At 42.9% G+C, this 23,151-nt stretch overlaps 1 protein-coding gene across 2 annotated transcripts in view; it reads right to left on the bottom strand.

Annotated features, from left to right (window-relative positions):
• LOC149202209 (uncharacterized) overlaps positions 1–23,151 on the bottom strand; it is a 511,066-nt gene that overhangs the window by 360,633 nt on the left and 127,282 nt on the right. For both annotated transcript variants that reach the window (XM_089403126.1, XM_089403125.1), the window contains exon 5: positions 7,815–7,928. In XM_089403126.1, coding sequence (XP_089259252.1) covers positions 7,815–7,928 — 114 coding nt within the window. The remainder of the gene's footprint in view (positions 1–7,814; positions 7,929–23,151) is intronic.

Below are 23,151 nucleotides of genomic sequence, written 5' to 3' on the forward strand. Positions count from 1 at the left end.
CTTTTGCAGTAGGATTGATCTTCCACGTAGAGGAGGAGCTGAGCTTTTGAGGACTGTGCAGTCTTGAGAGAGAGGGATGCAATTCCTGTTGGTGGGAGTTCTAGATTGGGGTTTTGAGGAGGATTTGAGCTGGGAGATTGAGCAAGGGATCAGCGCCTGCATATTGGAGGATTTCGACAGAAGTTTCGAGCTGAGTTTTGGAGGATTCTATTCAGTGGCAGCGCAGAGCCTTGAGGGACAGCGTAGATCCCCAAGGGGGCGATTTTCGGGGGTCGACTATTTCAGAAAAGCTTTCTGGGTTTTTCTAGGTTTCTTGAGTAGAGTCTGATTCTAGAGTTTCAGCATTTTCTGAGGAGGGGAACAGCCCCAAATCCTCATTTGATTTCCAGCAGTAGCAGCAGCACAACAGTTCTCCAGCAGCTTGGACGCAGTTCAGAGAGAGGCCATTCCTTTACTGTTCTGAGTGTATTTCTTCACTTGCCTTGTGCAAGTCGAGGTGCCATCTTTCTGATCAGCTCCTGTACTCATTCCATTACTCAGTATAATAAAATGGCTTAGCATTTCTCTGCATTTCTTAGGTATTTGCTTATATTTCATGTTTACATTATTATATGCTGCACCACTGTTATTTTTATCATGTTGAGCTTCCCGGTTACTATATCATTTGTACGTATTTGGTTAGAGTTTACTTGGGTTTGAGAGATATCCCGGAATTGGGATATTACAGTGGTATCAGAGCATAGATCTGGCTCAGCCTATGGAGCTAGCAATCTATGACACCGGGGGAAAAATCCTACATCTGTTACAGAGGTAGGAGATACAGAGACACTGGGCGTAGGTTGGAGAACACCTACGGAGAGGGAGACTGTGTTCGGGTGGTGGACACAGAACAGGAGGAACCTGTGGTGAACGCAGAACAGGAGGAGCCTGTGGTGGACACAAAGCAGGAGGATCTGATGGCAGATGAGGACGGGAAGAGATTTGCAGATATGCTTCTCAAATCAGTGCAGGATCTGTCGAGGCAGACCGAGGTGATGGGGCAGAGATTCACAGCAGTGGAGGCTAGACAGCGTGAGAACCCACGGGCTTTCCAGGTTGGTGAGGGATCGGGTACATCCCACCATTTTCCAGAGCAGGGTGCCACTCAGCGTGATACTACTCAGCAAATGGCCTCACATGCCCCTACACGTTCTACCATGCCCACTTTCCTAGGAGCAGACACGGGGGCCGGAGCCCAGCAGGAGGCAGAGCCTGATCATATGGGTGATTATTTTGCAGAGTACTAGGCCTATGGGCAGGAGTTCAAGGATGCTCTCTCATTCAGAGACTTTGTTCAACTCCAGCGGTATAGTAGACCCCGCAACCATCACAGAGGACACTGGCATTATCACGATGGAGACACCCACCGCACAGCTAGTAGATTCCACTTGCCTACGTTTGATGGTTCATCAAACAATTCGGCAAGGTCTTGGGTGGAGAAGCTGGACATCTATTTCCAGCTTAACTAGATGTTGGAGGCAGAGGCCATCAAGGTGGCGACATTACATTTGGATGGTGAGGCCCAGGATTGGTGGTTCCATGGTATGGTTACACTCGGACATTCCATAGTGACGACATATGTCGAGTTCTCCAGGAGGTTGATGGAGAGGTTTGACCGAAGGGATCCAGAACAGCACTTTGTTGAGCTGACGAGGCTCAAACAGACAGGGAGCCCAGAGACCTACATTGCAGACTTCTTGAGGATTTCAGTGATGGTGTCAAATCTATCCACGGCACGGAGGATCTACATGTTTGTTGAGGGGTTGGCAGAGCCACTTCGGGGTCTAGTTAGGTCCACTAGACCAGCCACACTCCAGGACCCGGGACTTACAGGATGCCTTACCCAGGACCCAGACACCTTACCCCCAGAGACAGGCTTTCCAGCCTAAGGGGAAGGACGTGAGGATTCCACCTCCAAAGGGGAATCCAGGACGAGCACAGATTCATGATGACGCCAGGAGGGAGTTGAAGAAGAAGCGGTTGTTCTTTACCTATCAGGAGTCGTGGGCACCAAGACATAGATGTGCTGCTGGAAAACCACACTTTATTGAGGTCTTCTCTGAGAGCAGCAGAGAAGAGGATGAGGAGGATGATGTGAAGGCAAGAGATAGTCATGCCGTGCAGGGTCCCTTACTGCCTCCACCACCAGTAGCAGGTGGTGCAGCTTTTGCACCTACCGGAGGAGCCCTTGCAGCATTGCAAGTTCCCAAGTATTTGACGCTGCGCGTACGGGGGACAGTATGTGGCCAGCGAGTATCAGTTTTGGTTGACAGTGGTGCAACCCACAACTTCATCGATGCACAGATGGTTGAGCGGAGAGGTATACAAACAGAGAGCTTCGATAGATTTTCAGTTTTGGTCCCAGGAGATCAGACCATGGTGTGTGCTCGTTATGTCCCAGAGTTATCAGTGACGATGGGCACCTACACACTAACTGACCACTTTTTCGTGGTCAATATTCCAGACACCAACATAGTACTGGGTGTTCAGTGGCTCATCACTCTAGGGAAGGTCACGACAGATTGGAAGGCCCTAGAGATGGAGTGGGATGATGAGAAGACAGGGAGGCATAAGAAGATACAGGGAAAGCACACATATCCGCCTCAGACTGTTTCGGTTCATCGGATGGAAGTAGTTTTCCGGAAGGGAGACAGAGTGGGCAGTGGAGCTGCGTGCATCAAAGGCAGGGACTATAGGGCAGATAGTGCCCCCAGAGATACAGTCCATCGTTGACTGGTATGCCACAATATTTGGGGAGATTCCGCCAGGACAGCCACCGGACCGGGGGTTTGAGCACACCATTGAGCTTGAGCAGAGCATACAGGTAGTGATTACTACCCCCTATAAGCATCCCAAGGTTTATCGAGATTAGACTGAGCGGGCCATTCAGGAGTTGCTAGCTCTTGGGCACATTTGGCCGAGCACGAGTCCTTTCGCTTCTTCCGTGGTGTTGGTGAAGAAGAAGGACGACACATTGAGGATGTGCATGGATTACAGGGCCCTGAACAAGAAGACACTGAAGAATAGGTACCCCATACCCAGGATCGATGAGTTGATGGATGAGTTGAGAGGAGCAAGGTTCTTCTCAAAGATTGATTTGAGATCTGGGTACCATCAGATTCACATGAGGGAACAAAACATTCCCAAGACCGCCTTCAAGTGTCACTATGGGCACTTTGAGTTTTTGGTGATACCCTTTAGGCTAACCAATGCCCCAACTACATTCCAGTCTTGCATGAATCACATCTTCCGCAGTCACTTAAGGAAGTTTGTGTTGGTGTTCTTTGATGATATCCTCACTTACAGCAGGACTTGGGAGGAGCATCTCCAGCACATTGAGATAGTATTGCGCATCCTAGAGGAGCAGCAGTTCTATGCCAAGCTCTCCAAGTGTGAGTTTGGGTTGACGGAGATGTTATACTTGGGACACATCATAGGGGTGGACAGAGTGAGGGTCCACGAGGAGAAGATCAAGGCCATCAGAGATTCGCCAGAGTCGAGGAACGTGACAGAACTTCGAGGATTCATTGGCATTTTTACTTACTACCATAGGTTCGTCAAGAGTTTCTCACAGCGTGCTACACCCCTGACAGATCTGATGAGGAAGGGGGCATTCAGTTGGTCGGATACAGTGCAGCGAGCCTTTGACAGGCTCAAGGAGGTTATAAGCAGCTGCCCAGTGCTTGCATTGCCAGATTTTACACAGCCATTTGTTTTGGAGTGTGATGCGTCGGGAGAGGGGATCGGCGTAGTGTTGATGCAGGGAGGTCACCCTATAGCCTTTGAGATCCGGAAGCTCCTTCCGCACGAGAGGTTGTATTCTATATACCACAAGGAGATGCTGGCCATCATGCATGCATTGGCCAAGTTCCGGCAGTATTTAGTGGGTCACAGGTTCAGGGTAAGGACTGATCACAACAGCCTCAGGTTCTTTTTGAACCAGAAGCAGCTACAGGAGAGGCAGCAGAAGTGGATCAGTGAGATTCAAGCATATGACTTTGACATTGAGTATGTCAAGGGTAAGAACAACATGGTAGCAGATGCCCTCTCACGTAGACCAGCCACGTTGTCTCATATGAGCTTGGACGCAGACTGGAGGGCTCGACTCTTAGTAGAGTACTCCAAGGACAGATTTGCATGTGAGGTCCTGGATGGGCAGGTGGCGGATGACAGGTACAGGGTGGTCAATGAGATCATCTACTACAGGGACCAGATCTTCTTGATTGAGGGGTCTCAGTTCAAGAAGAAGATACTTCAAGCATCACATGATTCACCATTCGCGGGCCATCAAGGGTTTACCAAAACCTATAGGGCCATTAGAGAGAGGTTCTCATGGAAGGGCCTCAAGGAGGACGTACTCCAGCATGTCCAAGAGTGCGATGTTTGCCAGAGGAACAAGGGGGAGATGAGCCATCCCGCAGGATTATTGCAGCCTCTTCCCATTCCGAAGGGGAAATGGGAGTGTATTTCGATGGACTTCATCACAGGGTTGCCCATGGTACAGGGCAAGGGTTGCATCTTTGTCGTCGTTGATCAATTGACAAAGTACGCACATTTTTTTGCCATATCCGCACACTATACAGCAGCGCAAGTGGCCGAGTTGTTCTTCAGAGAGGTCTTCAGGCTACATGGTCTTCCTAAGACCATCATCAGTGACAGGGACAGCCGTTTCATGGGCGGGTTTTGGCAGGAGCTTTTCCGGTTGGTAGGGACAAAGTTGACACCAAGTACCAGTTATCACCCACAGACGGACGGGCAGACAGAGATAGTTAACAAGTGGCTGGAGGGCTACTTGCGTAACTATGTCAGTGGGCAGCAGCGAGCATGGCTGAAGTGGCTGCATCTGGGGGAGTACTGCTACAACACTACACATCACATGTCCATCGGTATGTCACCATTCTATGCTTTGTATGGATATCATCCTTTATCTTTTGCTGACGTGATGTTTGGTGCTAGCAAGGCTCCGAGAGCCAAGATTTGGATCCAAGAGAGTCAGGATATTCTCCGAGCTCTCAAGGATAATATGGCTACAGCGCAGAACCAGTAGAAGCTGTACGCTGACAGGGCTCGGGTGGAGAGACAGTTGAGACAAGGGACTTGGTCTACCTACGATTACAGCCATACCAACAGTCGTCACTGAAGCAGAAGGGGGCTGAGAAGCTCAAGCCCCGCTTTTATGGGCCATACAGGGTGATACGCAGGATTGGACAAGTTGTGTATGAGTTGGCGCTGCCCCAAGGCAGCAAGATTCATAACGTCTTTCATGTATCATGCCTGAAAAAGGCATTGGGACAGCATGTGACAGTGACAGATGAGCTGCCACCCACAGATGACGAGGGGCATTTGGTGTTGCAGCCAGAGGCTATTATTGATACCAGGGAGAGGCAGCTGCGGAGCAGGACGGTCCGGGAATTCTTGGTGAGGTGGAAGAATTTACTGGATGAGGATGCCACTTGGGAGAGTGAGAAAATTTTGCAGCATCCATCACTTCAGTTGCTTGAGGACAAGCAACATTTTGCTAGGGGAGACTGTAATATTCCTAATTAGCCATGGCTAATTGGAATATTCGATTTTTGCTCAATTTTGCCTTCTATAGTTATTAATAAATAAAAAGGTGAGGAAAGGGGGGACATAACTCACTTTTAGAATAAAGTCACTCCCTAGTAGCACAACGTTGTAACTTAAGGGGGAGCCAAAGGGGCCAAAGGACCACGTAGAGGAGGGGCCCACATAGACACTTGGAGGGACTGCGCAGATGGAGAAGAACACGTGGCAAGAGGGAAGCTACGTTGGAGGAGATGGGCCTTAGGGTTGAGAAGGGCCAACGCTATAAAGGAGAGAGGAGCCTCCTCATTTTGGCATTCGATTATGTGCATTTGAGATAGTCACTTCGACTTAGAGCACGCTGGCTGTTTAGCCTGTCTGCAACACTGTTTAGTGCATCGAGTGTCTTCGTTCGAAGATCTCACCCTTAGCCCCGGGGGACTTTGAGTGCTTGCACAGGCAAGGTAGTTTCTAGCAGTCTTTTGTAGTAGGATTGATCTTCCACGTAGAGGAGGAGCTGAGCATTTGAGGACTACGCAGTCTTGAGAGAGAGGGACACAACTCCTGCTGGTGGGAGTTCCGAATTGGGGTTTTGAGAAGGATTTGAGCTGGGAGATTGAGCAAGGGATCAGCGATTGCATATTGGAGGATTTCGGCAGAGTTTCGGGCTGAGTTTTGGAGGATTCTATTTAGTGGCAGCGCAGAGCCTTGAGGGACAACGTAGATCCTCAAGGGGGCAATTTTCGGGGGTCGGCTATTTCAGAAAATCTTTCTGGGTTTTTCTGGGTTTCTTGAGTAGAGTCTGATTCCAGAGTTTCAGCATTTTCTGAGGAGGGGAACAGCCCCAAATCCTCATTTGATTTCCAGTAGTAGCAGTAGCACGACAGTTCTCCAACAGCGTGGACGCAGTTCAGAGAGAGGCCATTCCTTTACTGTTCTGAGTGTATTTCTTCACTTGCCTTGTGCAAGTCAAGGTGCCATCTTTCTGATCACCTCCTGTACTCATTCCATTACTTAGTATAATAAAATGGCTTAGCATTTCTCTCTGCATTTCTTGGGTATCTACTTATATTTCATGTTTACATTATTATATGTTGCACCACTGTTATTTTTATCACGTTGAGCTTCCTGGTTACTATATCATTTGTACGTATTTGGTTAGAGTTTGCTTGGGTTTGAGAGATATCTGGAATTGGGATATTACATTTCATGTCCTGTGTGTCTCGTGTCCCCGTGTCAAGTGACTTATCTCTCAGGTTACTTCATCCTCTTGTTGCAAGAGGAATTGGAACACATATGGGAATCTGTACAGTTTGAAGAAGAGAAGGCTTGAGCAGTCCAAGGAAGGGACAATGGTGTATGTGAACACGAACCTTCATCCTATCCAAATAAGGAGGGACGAGTGGTTGAAGGAAAACAAAAATATGTGGAATGTGTTTCCTAATGATATGGGTTTGGACAGTAGTGTTGAGTTGGCATTGGCCAACTTGGATCTTAAAGAATCGGTGATAGAGCCAAGCACTTTAGATGATGGTGATCCTCTTAAGGTGTCATCCTCAACACCAATAGATGTGGAGATTAGAATGGACATAGAGGACGAGAACGGAGAGAGCAATGGCAGTGATGCTGATTTTGATGTCGATGACATGGGCAACTATTAACAGCGATAAGCTATGGTTCTAGTATCTACCCTGTTTTGTATTTTCCATTTGTGTTCCCACCTATAGTAGCAGTGACATAGTATCTATGAAATACATTTTGATTTTGGTGACTTAATGAAATAAATGCAGTTTATGGTTTTAATTTTATGTGTTTGTCAAGTTATCATCATCGATGTATTACTAGTTGTATGTATGATTGAATTTGTATCATCATCATGTGAATATTTTAGTTTCTAAATTGAACCTTTGTCTATATTTCATATAACATTTCCTGTGTCCTATTCTAAGGGTTGTTGTGTCACATGTCAGATACTCGTATCTCCATGTCCCATGTTATCGTGTCAGGGGACTTAGGTAATACTTAATCTAAAGTCAAAATATTCACTAATTTAGAGAGTAACAATGGAAATATCTAGGAAAATACATAAAATGATTTGCATTAATTGCAAATTCCCTTCAAACTTTAATAAAATCAAAATGATTGTAGGAAAAATATAAAAGTTATAATATTTATTTACAATTTGACATGTGCTACATGCTTCAAGAAAAAGGTAGAAATAGAGAACACACCAACCACATTTCTGCATGTTGCACATAATATGGATATACAGCTAATCTAGGTACAAGCACTTTCCCCATCTCCAAGGTAACTTTTGCCAAATGTTGTATATGAGGCCAAGGAGCCTACAATGTACAAAACAATGGGATCAACAACATGAATAAAGCTAATAATGATTAAATAATATTAGTATCAACCATTCCAACAGTTTAGTGAATGTAAGAAACTCAGCACGATACTACAGTACAGCTACTTTGCATTAATCACTAAAACGGAAATAACGATTCGCTACAATTTTTTAGTGAAACGTCTTAAGTGACTACTATAGCTTTAAAAAGGCTAGGGTCAGCATAATATTATAAGAAATATTGATAACAAAAATGCGATGTAATAATATAAATCCAAGTTACAATAAAGTACACCATAATTAATATATAAATACTATTAGTAATAAAAGAAGGAATTATGAATAATTGACTCTCTATGAATAGGCACATCGTATGGATGCATTTGTATAAATAAAGAACCATACACTGTACCAACATGATTCATCAATCAATATACATGTTTTATACTTTATTATATCTTCACTTATTACTTTCTAAGTGGTATTAAAACAACACTCATCCTGGGAACTTCTGCATAGATGTCTCTTTATAAATAGTCACATCCTTTGGATGCATTTCTATAAACAGTAGTATATTTTGCATCATTATGATTCATCAATCAATAAATATATTTATATTTCAGTGAATCTTCCATTTTCACTTCCATGAGGTACCATAGTAATAATCATCCTGGAAACTTCGACTGCACACATCCCAACGAGGCATCTGCACCAATGTTGCACACATCCCTAAAGATCATTGCTATAGGTACCATTCCTGAAGACCATGGTTATGATGTTGTGCACAAGTTTCTAGGTTGTATAGCTATATGAAAACATCATAATTTCTAACGTCAGATTACCCCTACTAGACACAAATTTCAAGGTTGTACTGTTGCATGAAAATGGCACAATTCCATAGTTACTGTTGTACCCTGTGTATTAATTTCAAATCCTGCCAAATGACTAGGAAACCCAACCCATACAGATCCACTCTATCTCGAGATCTAAGGGACAGAATTGCTACTTAACTGATCTTAGATTTTGTTACCAAGCTCTTGTTACTGAGAAATCTGATTTGCTTCTACCATGCATATCAAGTCATGAGTTTTGTATCAAACTTAGAAAATATTCTGTCCGGTTGGACAGGATTTAGTGATTTAGTGATGACCCTCCATGGATTCACCTATGTAAGCTGCAGCTAGAGTTGCAAAGATCAGAGCTTGAATACTGTTCATAAATATTCCCAGGAACAAAATCCAAAACTACTTATCCACTTATTGGTTCAATGAAGCAATCAACATGTAGCCTTGACAAATTCAAGTGCCCTACAAATTACAATATAGTCATTTGCATAACAAGATGAGGAAGATGATAATTCAGAATTTGAACTCCCTTATTTACTTAACAATCTGCATCAATACAACGGTGCACACAATATACAGGATAGAGATTATGAACAAGAAATGGAAGAATATGGTAGTTCATTCAATATTGATAAAACTTATAATATTGACCTCTGTTGATTTGGGGTAGCATCAGATGTGCTCTAGGCCTCAAATTTTGCAGGGAGGCTTGGGCACATGTATTCCAAAGAACCCAGAAATCGTTTTCGGAAATTCCACACAGAGGCAATTTTATTAAAATAATTAATATTTTTTAATGGGCCCGTAAGTCTAAACTTAGGAAATTAAAAATATTAACGGGTATTAATTTAATTGTGGGTGTAACTTCTAGAAGAAGACGACGATCAAGCTAAAATGATCTTAGCCATTGATTAGCTTTTAATCTGGGTTGTTGAATGTCAACGAGAAGATTATTTAAGGAAGCTTGATGGTCATTTGGAACACACACTGAGAGATCAAGAGATCGAATCCCTTAAGGAAATTAAAAATATTAATGGTTATTAATCTAATTGTGGGTGTAACTTCTAGAAGACGACAAGGATCAAGCTAAAATGAAATTAGCCATTGATTAGCTTTTAATCTAGGTCGTTGAATGGCAACGAGAAGATTATTTAAGGAAGCTTGAAGATCATTTGGAAAACACACATAGAGATCAAGAGATCGAATTCCTAAAGTGAGAAGTTCTCAAGAGGAAATTCTGATCAAGTAGATTTCTTGCAATGAGGGCAGTGAGTATCCGGAAGAAGGAAGTTTTCTTAGGCCGGAGAGTACGAGGCAGAGAGAGGGCAGAACGATGTCCAGAGAGAGGTAGACACTAGCCCATGCAGAGCTGACGCAGTGGCAGCACAGGCCTTAGAGGGAAATCAAATTCCTGCTGAGGAAATCAAGTTTTAGTAGCCAAGAGCCGGGGTGTGAGAACGAGAGGCAGAGATTCGGATTTTCTAGCCAGCAGAGGGTCCAGAGAAGGAGCAACGTGATACCTAGCAGGGGTGACGCAAGAACTACGTAGGAGTGACACAGTTCTACACAAAGGCTACACAGAGGCTCCAGTTCAGCGTGATCAAACTTAGATTCTCCCAATGACAGGGTGAGAGAACTTCACCATTCGTTTTGTCCAGTTTCTCTCTGTATCATATTGCTAGTTGAGCATCCACGAATTGTACTCGAATTTTCTCCTGCATAATAATAAAACCCTCAAATCTACTGCACCGGTTTTCCCACATTGGGTTTTTCTAGGAACATTTGTCCAAAAATAACGGTGTCATTCGTGTTGTATTTTATTTCTTGCTCAGTCTCTTGTTTCCGCATATAATTTAATTAAGTGAAGGTTGTAGTGTATGTATTATGATATTTTTCGTAGGAAACTGCAAGTAATTTGTTTAAGGAATTTAACAAACAGGAGTAATATCATCAGTTGCTGCAGTAGGGATTCCGGTTGTGGAATTTTCACATGGTATCAGAGGTGCAGGTGAAGCAAGAAGAGCAGAGTTAGTAGATTCAGCACTGAGTAGAAGAAGGAGATCGAAAGCTGCAGGAGCCAGCAGTTCGAAACCCCAGAGGGTTTGCGTAGGTCTAGGCGGAGGGCTGAAATTTCGAAGCAATCTCTCTCCGAGTGAGCCAACGGAGAGAAGGGTTTCCAGATCGAATTTTTGTCGACGCAAAGGAAGCAGCGTTGAAGCCTAAACGTGAGGAGAAGTTGGTGGGACGCAGATTTTTCTATAGGCAGTTTGCTAGGCAGAAAATCGTCAGAAGAAAGAGGAGAAGCACGGTTGATGGAATTTCTTCCTCAAAGAATTTCTAGCCAAGGAATTCGAATTCTCTAGAGCTGAGCAGCAGCAAGGGGCAACAATTTTACTAGCTCCAGCAGGGAGTGCGTAGGCTAGCCCAGCAACAGCACAGAGGAGAGAGGAGATTTTCGACATTTGTGGCAGAAATGGCAACTAGTGGCTTCAGGGATTAGGACAGGTTGGACGAAGCATCCAACTATGTCATCTGTAAGGCTGGAATGCAATTCCTTCAAATGAGCACGCCCTCAAGACATATGTCGACAGCATGGTGGATGTGCCTATAGATCCAAATCCACTACAAAAATACCGAGTTGAAATGGCAAAGGCCAAGAGGATGATCCTGGATGGAGTAAAGGATCACGTGGTGTGTCATGTCGCTTGCAAAGGAACTTCTAAGGAAATGTGGCATGCCTTGGCTACGTTATATCAAGGATCTTTCGAGCAGCAGAAGATGTACTTGGAGCAGAAGCTGAGATCTACTCAGATGCAGAAGGGGGAGCATGTGGATCCATTCCTCACAACGTTGAAGAAAACCTGTGATGAGTTGTCTGCTGCAGGGCATACACCTCAGGATTCAGAGTTGGTTAGACTGGCCCTCAATTCTGTCTCAGATGAGTGGCAAGTCATTGTCTAGAGTATCCTGGGCAGAGCCACATTGCCAAATTAGGATGAGATGTGGGCGACTCTAAAACAAGAGGAGTTGAGGAGAGACTTAGTCAAGGTTAAACTTGACGGAAGTAGCGGCAGTGGGTCGAAGCCCAAGGAGGAGGAGGAGAATGCAGCTCTTGCATCGAAGGGACAGCAGGAGTAGCAGAGACGTAAGAAGGACGTCTTGAAGATAAAGTGCTCCAGATGTGGTGAGATGGGTAACTACACAACTCAATGTCCTCTCAGGAAGAGGAACAAGGATGAGAAACACGATCCAAAGGTTGCGCCTGCGAAGATTGAAGAGGAGGAGTTCGCCATGACAGCTGAAATACCTCCAGGGGGGAGGTGGACTGACTTGGAGCTGTAGTTCGAAGGAGCTACAAATGGGCAAGATCCTTGAGGAGCCCACCTCTTGGATCAATTCCTTGCTACAGGAGCCCAAATCAGAAGTAGCAAGATGGACTAGTGTCAGATGGTGCCGCGGAGTGTCGAAGAGACAGTTGCAATAGCTAGGAGCGCCAGAAACTAAACAACGCAGAGCAGAGTTGGCAGCAGTGCAAATGGAAAAGAGTAGAGATCGGCAGCAACGTAGTAGATTCAGAGGGTCAACGCAGAGACTAGCAGGAGTTAGACTTCAGCATTCACGTGTTATCATACTGAACACAGTTAGTTCGGTAATTTTGGATGTTTTTTCGTTGCTGATAGAGCAGCAACAACAAATCGCAGTGTAGTGGCAGTGCTAGCAGCAACATAGATGCAACACTTCAAAGGGAGTTGTAGTACGGATGCAATGTTGACAGTGGCAGTGTCAGCAACAATACAATTATATCGCAGTAGCGCAGTAGTTGGTGGACAGCATGTTAGACATCCGCAGTGCAGAGGACGATGCTTCAAAGTCAGAGCAATATGCAACAGTGTATATTGCTAGATCACATTCCTCGCTAAGAGGGAGTGTTGATTTGGGGTAGCATCGGATGTGCTTTATTCCTCAAATTTTGCAGGGAGGCTTGGGCACATGTATTCCAAAGAACCCATAAATCATTTTGGGAAATTCCACCCAGAGACAATTTTATTAAAATAATTAATATTTTTTAATGGACCCCTAAGTCTAAACTTAGGAAATTAAAAATATTAATGGGTATTAATCTAATGGTGGGTGTAAATTCTAGAAGAAGACGAGGATCAAGCTAAAATGATCTTAACCATTGATTAACTTTTAATCTGGGTCATTGAATGTCAACGAGAAGATTATTTAAGGAAGTTTGAGGGTCATTTGGAAAACACACCAAGAGATCAAGAGATCGAATTCTTGAAGTGAGAAGTTCTCAGGAGGAAATTTTGACCAAGTAGATTTCTTGCAGTGAGGGGCAGTGAGTATCCGGAAGAAGGAAGTTTTTCTGGGCCGGAGAGTACGAGGCAGAGAGGGCAGAATGACATCCAAAGAGAAGCAGACACTGGCCCACACAGAGCTGACGCAGTGGCAGCGCAGGCCTTAGAGGGAAATTGAATTCCTGCTGAGGAAATCAAGTTTCAGTAGCCGAGAGCCGGGGTGTGAAAAGGGAGGCAGAGATTCGGATTTTCCAGCCAGCAGAAGGTCCAAAGAAGGAGCAACGTGATACCCAGCAGGGGTGACGCAAGAACTACATAGGAGTGACGTAGTTATGCACAAAGGCTGTGCAAAGGGTACGCAGAGGCTCCAGTTCAACATGATCAGACTTAGATTCTCCCTATGACAAGGTGAGAGCACTTCACCATTCGTTTTGTCCAATTTCTCTCTGTATCAGATTGCTAGTTGAGCATCCAAGAATTGTACTCAGATTTTCTCCTGCATAATAATAAAACCCTAAGATCTGTTGCACTGGCTTTCCCGCATTGGGTTTTTTCGAGGAAATTTGTCCAACAATAACAGTGTCATTCGTGTTGTATTTTCTTTCTTGCTCAGTCTCTTGTTTCTGCATATAATTTAATTAAGTGAAGGCTACAGTGTATGTATTACCATATTTTCCGTAGGAAACTGCAAGTAATTTGTTTAAAGGAATTTAACAAATATGAGTAATATCATCAATTGCTACAGTAGGGATTTCGGTTGTGGAATTTTCACAACCTCAATGATATACACAATCAAGTGAACACAAGATTCCTGATGGAGATAGAGACAAGGACAAATAGGGTACCATGGGGTGCAATCAAGAAAAATAACATATACAAATTGGTATTGATGAGTATGGAGCTTTTGATATTGAATATAAATCCATTAAAGATGAATATGAAGAGGAATCTTCTGAACATATAAATGTGAAGCCTCCAAAAGCTTCTCTACAAGTTTAATACCAAGCTCAATACTAAAGTCACTGAACCCTATGCAGATGCAAAAGCTCTACCCCTCCAACAAGAGCGTCTGTCAAAGGTTTTCAACTTCCACAATAGATTTAAACTTCCCTGTTTCTCCCAGCATCCTTGCGACCCACCACAATAAGTTCCTTATCCTCATAGGCCTATTTATTCCATCCACCCACTAACTCCCAACTCTCCCAATTTCCCCCTTCCCTCAACCCTCAATGCTCCCTCCCATGTCCCAACTCTCCCTAATCCTTTGTGTTAGTTTCTGTAGCATTGGATGTGTTCTAGCCACGAAATTTGGTGGAGAGGCTAGAACACATGAGATCTCCAAAACCCAGAAATTGTTTTTGGAAATTCCACTTAGAAATGACTTAATTAGATTATTAACCAATTTTTTTAATGTTTCCTAAGTCTAAACATAGGGAAACTAGTTAATTAATCATAATTAATTAAGTAAAGGTGCAAATTATCTAGAAACTCACAAGGATCGATCCATAAATGCTATGAGCCATCAATTAAGATTTAATCTTGGTCATTGGAGTCCCAACTGTTGATTTGGGGTAGCATCAGATGTGCTCCAGCCATGAAAATTCGAGGAGAGGCTAAAGCACATGAGATCTCCAAGACCCAGAAATGGTTTGGACAAATTCTACCCTGTTAAGGAGATATTAAGATAATTAATATTTTTAATGGAGTTCCTAAGTCTAAACTTAAGAAAAATAAAATATTAATGGGTATTAATATAAAACTGGGTTAGAAGGTTCTAAATGACATGGATCAAGCCAAATCTAATCTTAGCCATTGATTAGAGATGTAATCTCGGTCGTTGAAGGACCAACAGGGAAAGTATAAGAGGAGGCTTGAGGGTCAGTTGGAGAACACACCAAAGTGATCAGTCATTCGATTTTCTCGAGCGGCGTTTGCTAAGAAAAGTCGAATCAGTGATCAGTTTGCAGCGAAGGTAGTGAGTACTGGACAAAGAGGCAGAGATAGTGCCGAGAGACTGCGCAGAGGCAGAGAGGTAGACACAGAAGCCAGAGCAAGCCACGCAAAGGCTAGCTGAGACAACGCAGAGGCCAGAGGGCCTGCGTCATCCACGCAGAGGGCAGCAGGAGTGACACAGAGGGTCGTAGAGGTTGCACAATGCCTCAAAGCGCTGACACAGAGGGTTTTGAGGCTGACGTAGAGGCCAGGAGGGCTGACGTAATGCTTCAGTAGTGCTGGAGAGGGTTTTGTGGGGCAGATTTTCTGAATATCTACTTCCAAAATAGAGAGGTATTACTGTCGGTTATTTTTCTCTGTCGGGTAAGCCAGTTTGGCACCCAGTTGTACTCAAGGATATACTACATAATAAATAACCCTCAGAATTGCTTCACCGGTTTTCCCAAGTTGGGTTTTTTCGGGGACGAGTTGTCCAAAAATAACGATGTCACTTATGTGTTTGTTATTTCTTTCAGCTGTTGATCTGTAGATGGTTGAGACTGTATTGTGTTTATTTCGATGTTTATAAGTTTAAATAACTTGTTTGTCATTAACAAGTAGGAGAAATAAACCAGAAGAATACATATAAAATTTCTAACGGTTAGACTTAGATATTTCAACACCAACAAGAAGATATAAGAAGAGATCGATGGGCACTTGGAGAATGCACCAGAGTCACTTGGAGAATTCGATTTTCCAGAGTAGTAGTGGTCAGTGGTCGAAGAGTTCGAGCTTCAGTGAGGAAGCAGAGACAGTGAGGAAAAGGGACAGTGAGGCTGGAGGGAGTTTTCCATATCCAACGAGTACATTTGCAGAGAGGTCGAGATTTCTCTAGGAGGCAGCGCAGAACCTCAAGAAGGAAGTTCGATTTGCTAAAGAGGGCAGACGTTTTCAGTGACTGAGGTCAGGAAGGAGTCCCAGAGTGTCGGAGAGACGTTATCCTAGCTAGCAGCAAGCAAGACGGCAAGATTAGCAATCAATTTGGGCATCAGTTTCAGCAGGAAGCATCAGGTTGACGTAGAGCTTACGCAAGCCCAGTTGAACAGCTTGCTCTTCAAAAGCAATAAAGTGTTGGAATTTCCTGGAGTGAGGGTAATTTCCCTCTAGTATTTTTTCTAGTATTTTCTCTGTAGGATAACTAGATTTTGGCATCCAATTTATTGTACTCATAATTTCTTACTGCTACTTAATAATAAAACCCCCATCTGCTGCACCGGTTTTCCCAAGTTAGGTTTTTCCAGGGACATTTTTCCAAAAATAATGGTGTCATTTTTATTTTGTGTGCGCTAGTATTTTCTCAGTTTCCAGCGCTATTATTTCCGCAGTTTTATTTGTGAAGGTTGCAATGTGGTTTATTTTGATATTTGTCGTAACAGATAAATTGTTAAAATAATTAACAATTAGAAAAACAAATTCTAGTTGCTACAATGGGATTTCAGTTTTCGAATTTTCACACTTGACACACCTCCCCACCCTCTCCAAGACCTATCTTGGCCCCTCCAGTGTCCCTGAACCGATGTTATATGAAGTTCTCCCTAGGGGTTGCTTGTTAAATATTATAGCTCAGACAAGTGTTCTAGCCTTGAGAGGTGCCACTAAGGCTAGGAACATAGAGAAATGAATTCTCCAAGCCCATGTAACTTTTCCCAAATTTCACTTAGGGAAAATGTCAAGTTAATTATTGATTTTTAAATATATCCTCAATTAAAACTTAGGAAGATTGGTTAATTAGTTGGCATTAGTTGAGATAAGGCCGATTTGCCTCTAGAAGCTTCTTGAAACTTTCTAAGATGATCTTAGCCATTGTCTGAGAGAGAAGAATTTTTCCAGGGTTTATTCTTCATACGAGAGACTTCCAGCTTCTAAGTTTCAGAAGGAGGTTTTGTTGGCCGAGTTATTTTCTGCAAAGGAAGCCTAGATTTTCTCCAGGTCGTGAATGGGTCGTGCTATTTGTTCATTGGAAGTGTAATAGCTTGTTGGAGCCGAAAAGAGAAGGTCTACAGGATGGGATGCTAAGAAATGACTTCCAATGGCCAAAGAAAAAAAGATGGGTGATGTATCATTTTTCCGAGATTAAAAAGTGACTTTAAATTAGTCACTGAATTAAATAAAATAAGGGGAAAATGATTTATTAAAGGAAAGGGGCCAAAAGTGACTTAAGCGCAATAAAATAAAATTAAAAATCACTTAAAAGAGGTAAAGGGGGAGCTTCTAGAATAATAATAAAATAACAAAATAAATACTTCTAGAAGATTGGAGATTTATCTATCAGGCCTTTAAAAGGAGGAGATCGTTTGAGACATCTTGGATTTGTGTATTTTTCTTTGGTGAGGTTTGGAGAACCTGGTTCTCAACTTCAGTAGGGTTGATTTTTGTAGCATCAAATGTGTTCTAGCCATGAAATTTTGTGGAGAGGCTATAATACATATATTCTCCAAAACCCAGAAATCGTTTCTGGAAATTCCATCTAGAGACATCTTCATTGAAATAATTAACTTTTTTTATGGTTCCTAAGTCTAAACTTAGGAAATTTGGTTAATTAAAGGGTATTAATTAAGTCATGGTGAGAATCTTCTAGAAGAAGACATGGATCGATTTCTAGTCAATCTTAGCTATCGATTATGATTTAATCCTAGTCATTGGTACTCCAATAGAAGATTATAAGAAGTCGATGGGTTGATGGTGAACACATCAAGGCAGATACTTAGTTGCTCAAGCAGATCGATTTTCTCAGTGGCTGAAGTTCGGCAAGAGAAAATCGAGTCAGAGAATGGGTTGCAGGTGGGAGATTGAGGGCATCAGCATAGTCTAAGAGTGCTGGACAAATCTAGAAGGGGCAGCACAAAGGAGGGACGCAATTCATCAGCGTAGAAGAGTGACGCAGGCACTATGTTGTCACTGCGCAGAGGGTAACGCAGAAAGGCCAACGAAAGGGCAGGAGGTCCTCTTCGAGGTCAGAAAAATGTTGTGGTGTGTGAGAAATTCATCAGTAAATTTCTCTCAGTGATTCTTCCTCTATTTTGGCTATCTGTATCTTGTACAGAAATTATTGTTGAAGATTAATAAAAGAAACCCTCATCTGTCGCACTGGTTTTCCCACATTGGGTTTTTCTGGGGACAAATGTCCAAAAATAATTGTCATGTGGTTATATATATGTGCTAGTATTTTTCTTGTATTTACTTTACATAGAATTTTATTTGTGAAGGCTGCAGTGTATGTATTTTGATATTTGTCGTAGAAAACTGCAAATAATTTGTTAAGTAATTTAACGAATAGGAGAAATATTATCAGTTGTTGCAGTAGAATTCAAGATCACCAAATTTTCACATGGTATCAGAACATTGTTAAAGGAGGAAGAGCTCGGTCGCAGACGGAAGAAGGATTTCGAAAGCACTGTGTAGGCAGCAATTTGAAACCCCAGAGAGGTTGCCCAATCCATTTGCTAGATGGGCAAATTTTCATGGAAAATTAATTCTCTGAGTCGATAGAGAATAGAATTTTCGGGATCGAGAGTTGTTAGGAAATTATGGATAGTCAAGAAGCCTTAGAATTATCTTACAAACGAAGATGAGTTTGCATGTCTGTCAGGGTCAACATCAGCTGGTGTCTGGTATATTGATAGCGAAGTTTCAGCTCACATGACTGGAGTAAGGGAATATTTCTCGAGCTATCAAGAGGAGAAAATGGACTTCCATATCACTATGGGCAATAGAACTATGTGTACTCCAGTAGGGAGAGGCACCATCGATTTTTAGACAAAAGCAGGAAACAACGCTAACGCCACGAATGTACTGCATGTGCCAGGATTGGGTATGAACCTAATTTTAGTGTCCCAGTTGTAGGACAAGGGGTACGATGTATACTTTGTGGGAAGGAAAGTATATGTCAAGCATCCCACCTGGAAGAAGGTGATACAGATTGGAGCTCGAAGCAACAGGCTATATAAATTACAAATCGATTCTCCAATGGCACTGATAGGCAGTGATAACAACAGTAGGAAGGCACTAAACGAATTATGGCATAGGAGAATGGGACACTTGCACCAAGGAGCACTTAGGATGCTTAGAGAGACTATAACAGGAGTTCCATCTCTCAGCACCGAGCATGATGATCTATGCCGAGGATGTGTACTTGGGAAGTACGCAAAAGCAGCATTTCCCAGAAGTGACAGCAGAGCCAATGGCGTGTTGGGATTGATACACTCAGATATTTGCAGCCCTATGTCCACCAGAGCTCTTAGCAGTGGCGAGTATTTCGTCACCTTTATTGATGACCATTCCAGAAAAACCTGGATCTACTTCTTAAAGACCAAGGATGAGGTCTTTGATCGGTTTCGAGAGTTCAAGGCTCTCGTAGAAAACATGACAGGGAAAAAGATCAAGGTACTACGTTCAAATAATGGTGGAGAATACATGAATAAAGACTTCACAGATTTCTGCGCAAAGGAAGGTATCAAAATAAAGTGGACAATTCCCTATAATCCACAGCAGAATGGAGTAGTGGAACGGAAGAACAGAACTATGGTCAGGGCAGCAAAGGCCATGTTGTATGATCAGGACTTGCCGAGGTTTCTATGGGCAGAATCATGCAACACAGCAGTGTACATTCAAAATAGGACACCTCACAGAGCTTTGGGGAAGAAAACGCCAGAGGGAGTCTTCACCAAGAAGAAACCTGAGGTAAGTCATTTGAGGATATTCGGAAGTGTGTCCTATTGTCACATTCCAGATGAGAAGCGCAGTAAGTTGGATCAAATTGCAAAAAAGGGGTACCCAGGGACAAGAAGCAGGGGGGGCAGTCACAGGATTCGAGTACAGTGACTAGTACCAGCATCTCCTCAGTAGTAGGAGATCTAGGAAGTTCTCAGCAAACAAAGCTACAGGAACGGGTGGAGGAACAAATTGAACCTCCCACCACCAGTTGTAGAACCAGTAGGGAAGTGCGTCAGACCTTGAAGGACGCAGAAGAGTTTGTCGGAGCTCCTAGAACCGACAAGAAGCAACATAGGCAGCCTGATAGATACCAGGCCTTGGTGGCTCAGGTTGTAGAACCCTCCAGTTTTCAGGAAGCCGCAGACATCAGGTGTGGGTGGATGCCATAGTAGAAGAGTACAGTTTTATCATGACAAATGATGTTTGGGAGGTAGTGCCTAGACCAAAGGTTAGATCAGTTGTGGGTTCTAGATGGATCTACAAGATCAAGTATGCTACAGATGGCAGTGTAGAGAAGTATACGGCGAGATTAGTGGCAAAGGGGTATGCACAAAAAGAAGAAATAGATTATGAGGAGACCTTCGCCCTAGTTGCCATATATACCTCTATAAGCTATGTCATATCCCCAACAGCACAGATGGGATGGGAAATTCACCAAATGGACGTCAAGACAGCATTCTTGAACGAGGTGATAGAAGAAGAGGTGTACATATAGCAACTTGAAGGCTTTGAAACTCATGAGAAGCGCACTCATGTATGCAAAGTGAAGAAAGCCCTATATGGGCTCAAGCAGGCACCCAGGGCATGGTATGGTCAAAATAACAGTTACTTGCAGCAGTTGGGATTCATCAAGAGTGATGCAGATCTCAATTGCTAGTATCTGATCGTGGAGAATGAGCCTTTAATTCTGGTTTTATATGTAGATGATCTGTTTTTGACAGGATCATCAAGGCTCATAAAGCACTGCAAAAGGAACCTTGCAGCAGAATTCAACATGAAGGATATGGGGTTGATGCACTATTTTTTGGGGTTGGAAGTATGGCAGAAGAATGGGGAAATCTTCCTTGGGCAAGGGAGATATGCTAAAGAAATTTTGAAGAGATTTAGAATGCAGGATTGTAGACCCATGGAAACACCCATGATTACCAACTAGAAAAAGATAGATGCCTCAGGGGGCAAGGAAGTTGACCCCACCTTGTACAGACAGCTAATTGGGTCACTCATGTATCTGGTCAACACCAAGCCAAACATTTGTTTCGCTGTCAATACCCTTAGTCAGTTCATGGTGGAACCGAAAAGGGTACATTGGGCAGCAGCTAGGCACATTCTCAAATATGTGCGTGGAACAGTCGAACTCGGGTTGAAATATACTCAAGGATATGACGTCAGGTTGACCAGATTCACAGATGCAGATTGGGCAGGTAGTTCCGTGGACAGGATAAGTACCTTCGGGTATTACTTCAGCATTGGATCAAGGATGATGTCTTCGTGCAGCAGGAAGCAGAAGTCAGTAGCACTGAGCTCAACAAAAGCAGAATATATGGCGGCCAACGCAGCTACGTGCAAAGCCATATGGCTTAGGAAATTGCTGGTGAGTTTGTTCAGGAAGAAAATGGGAGCGACCAGTGTTTACTGTGATAATTAGAGTTGCATTAAACTCTCTGAAAATCCAGTATTTCATAAGAGGTCGAAGCACATTGATATTAGATGTCATTTCATCAGAGATTGTGTTCAACGTGAGGCAGTCTAGCTACAGTGTGTCCCCACAGGGAATCAGGTAACAGACATACTCACAAAAGCTCTAGGGAGAGCTATGTTCATCCAGTTCAAAGAACAAATGGGTATGGTGGATAATCTTTTTCAATAGATTCTCAACTGCAATAGTTGAGAGGGAGTTGCAGTGCAGATACAGTAGTTGACAGCAGTTCGGCAGGGTTAGCAGCGACACAAATGCAACACATATTAGAGTTACGCAGTAGTTGGTGGGCAACAGCAGCGTGACAGGAGATGATGCAGAGACAGGATGTTGCTTTAGTGGGTTGTAGCACTAGAACACATTCCTTGCTAAGAGGGAGTGTTGATTTTTGTAGCATCGAATGTGTTCTAGCCACGAAATTTTGTGGAGAGGCTAGAATACATGTATTCTCCAAAACCCAGAAATCGTTTCCGTAAATTCCACCTAGAGACGAATTAATTAAAATAATTAACTTTTTTTATGGTTCCTAAGTCTAAATTTCGAAAATCTGGTTAATTAAAGGGTATTAATTAAGTCATGGTGAGAATCTTCTATAAGAAGGCATGGATCGATTTCTAGTTAATCTTAGCCATCGATTATGATTTAATCTTGGTCGTTGGTAATCCAACAGAAGATTATAAGAAGAAGTCAATGGGTTGATGGAGAACACACCAAGGCAGAGACTCAGTTGCTCAAGCAAATCGATTTTCTCAGTGGCTGAAGTTCGGCAAGAGAATTTTGAGTCAGAGGGTAACTTGCAAGTGGGAGAGAGAGGGCATCAACATACTCTGAGAGTGCAAGACAAATCTAGAAGGGGCAGCACAAAGGAGGGACGTAGTTCATCAGCGTAAAAGAGTGACGCAAACACTACATTGTCACTGCGCAAAGGGTAACACAGAAAGGCCAGCGAAAGGGCAGGGGGTCCTCTTCGGGGTAAAAAAAACGTTGTGGAGTGTGAGAAATTCATCAGTAAATTTCTCTCAGTGATTCTTCCTCTATTTTGGCTATCTGCATCTTGTACAAAAATTATTGTTGAAGATTAATAAAATAAACCCTCATTTGTTGCATCGGTTTTCCCACATTGGGTTTTTCAAGAAACAATTGTCCAAAATAACTTTGTCATTGTGGTTATATATATGTGCTAGTATTTTCCTTGTATTTACTTTCCACAGAAATTTATTTGTGAAGGTTGCACTGTATGTATTTCGATATTTGTCGTAGAAAACTGCAAATAATTTGTTTAAGTAATTTAACAAATAGGAGAAATATTATTAGTTGCTGCAATAGAATTCAGGATCACCGAATTTTCACAAGTAACCCCAGGACGAAATCCTTTGGGTGATTTGGTGAGATGAGATGAAAAACCCATCTCATCCATTAGTGAATTCAGTCAGAATTCACAGGTGCATTTATCAGTTTAGTTTCATTTTGAGGTTGATTCAATATTGTAGCAAATCTTTTAGCAGCAATTATTGCAGTTATTTCCTATGGAGCGATTTGGATGTAATCTTCCCCAATAAATAAATAAAGCTACATTATCTATTTCTCGTGTTATTTATGGGTTTTACTGCAAATTCTACTTCTTGTGCTGCTAATTTTATGGTGTTGATGTGAAATTTTAATTGGGTTTAA

The sequence above is a fragment of the Pinus tabuliformis genome, chromosome 2_1 (genome assembly GCF_031772625.1).
Source record: "Pinus tabuliformis cultivar Carrire ecotype Pingquan chromosome 2_1, CPIR1, whole genome shotgun sequence".
Lineage (NCBI taxonomy): Eukaryota > Viridiplantae > Streptophyta > Pinopsida > Pinales > Pinaceae > Pinus > Pinus tabuliformis.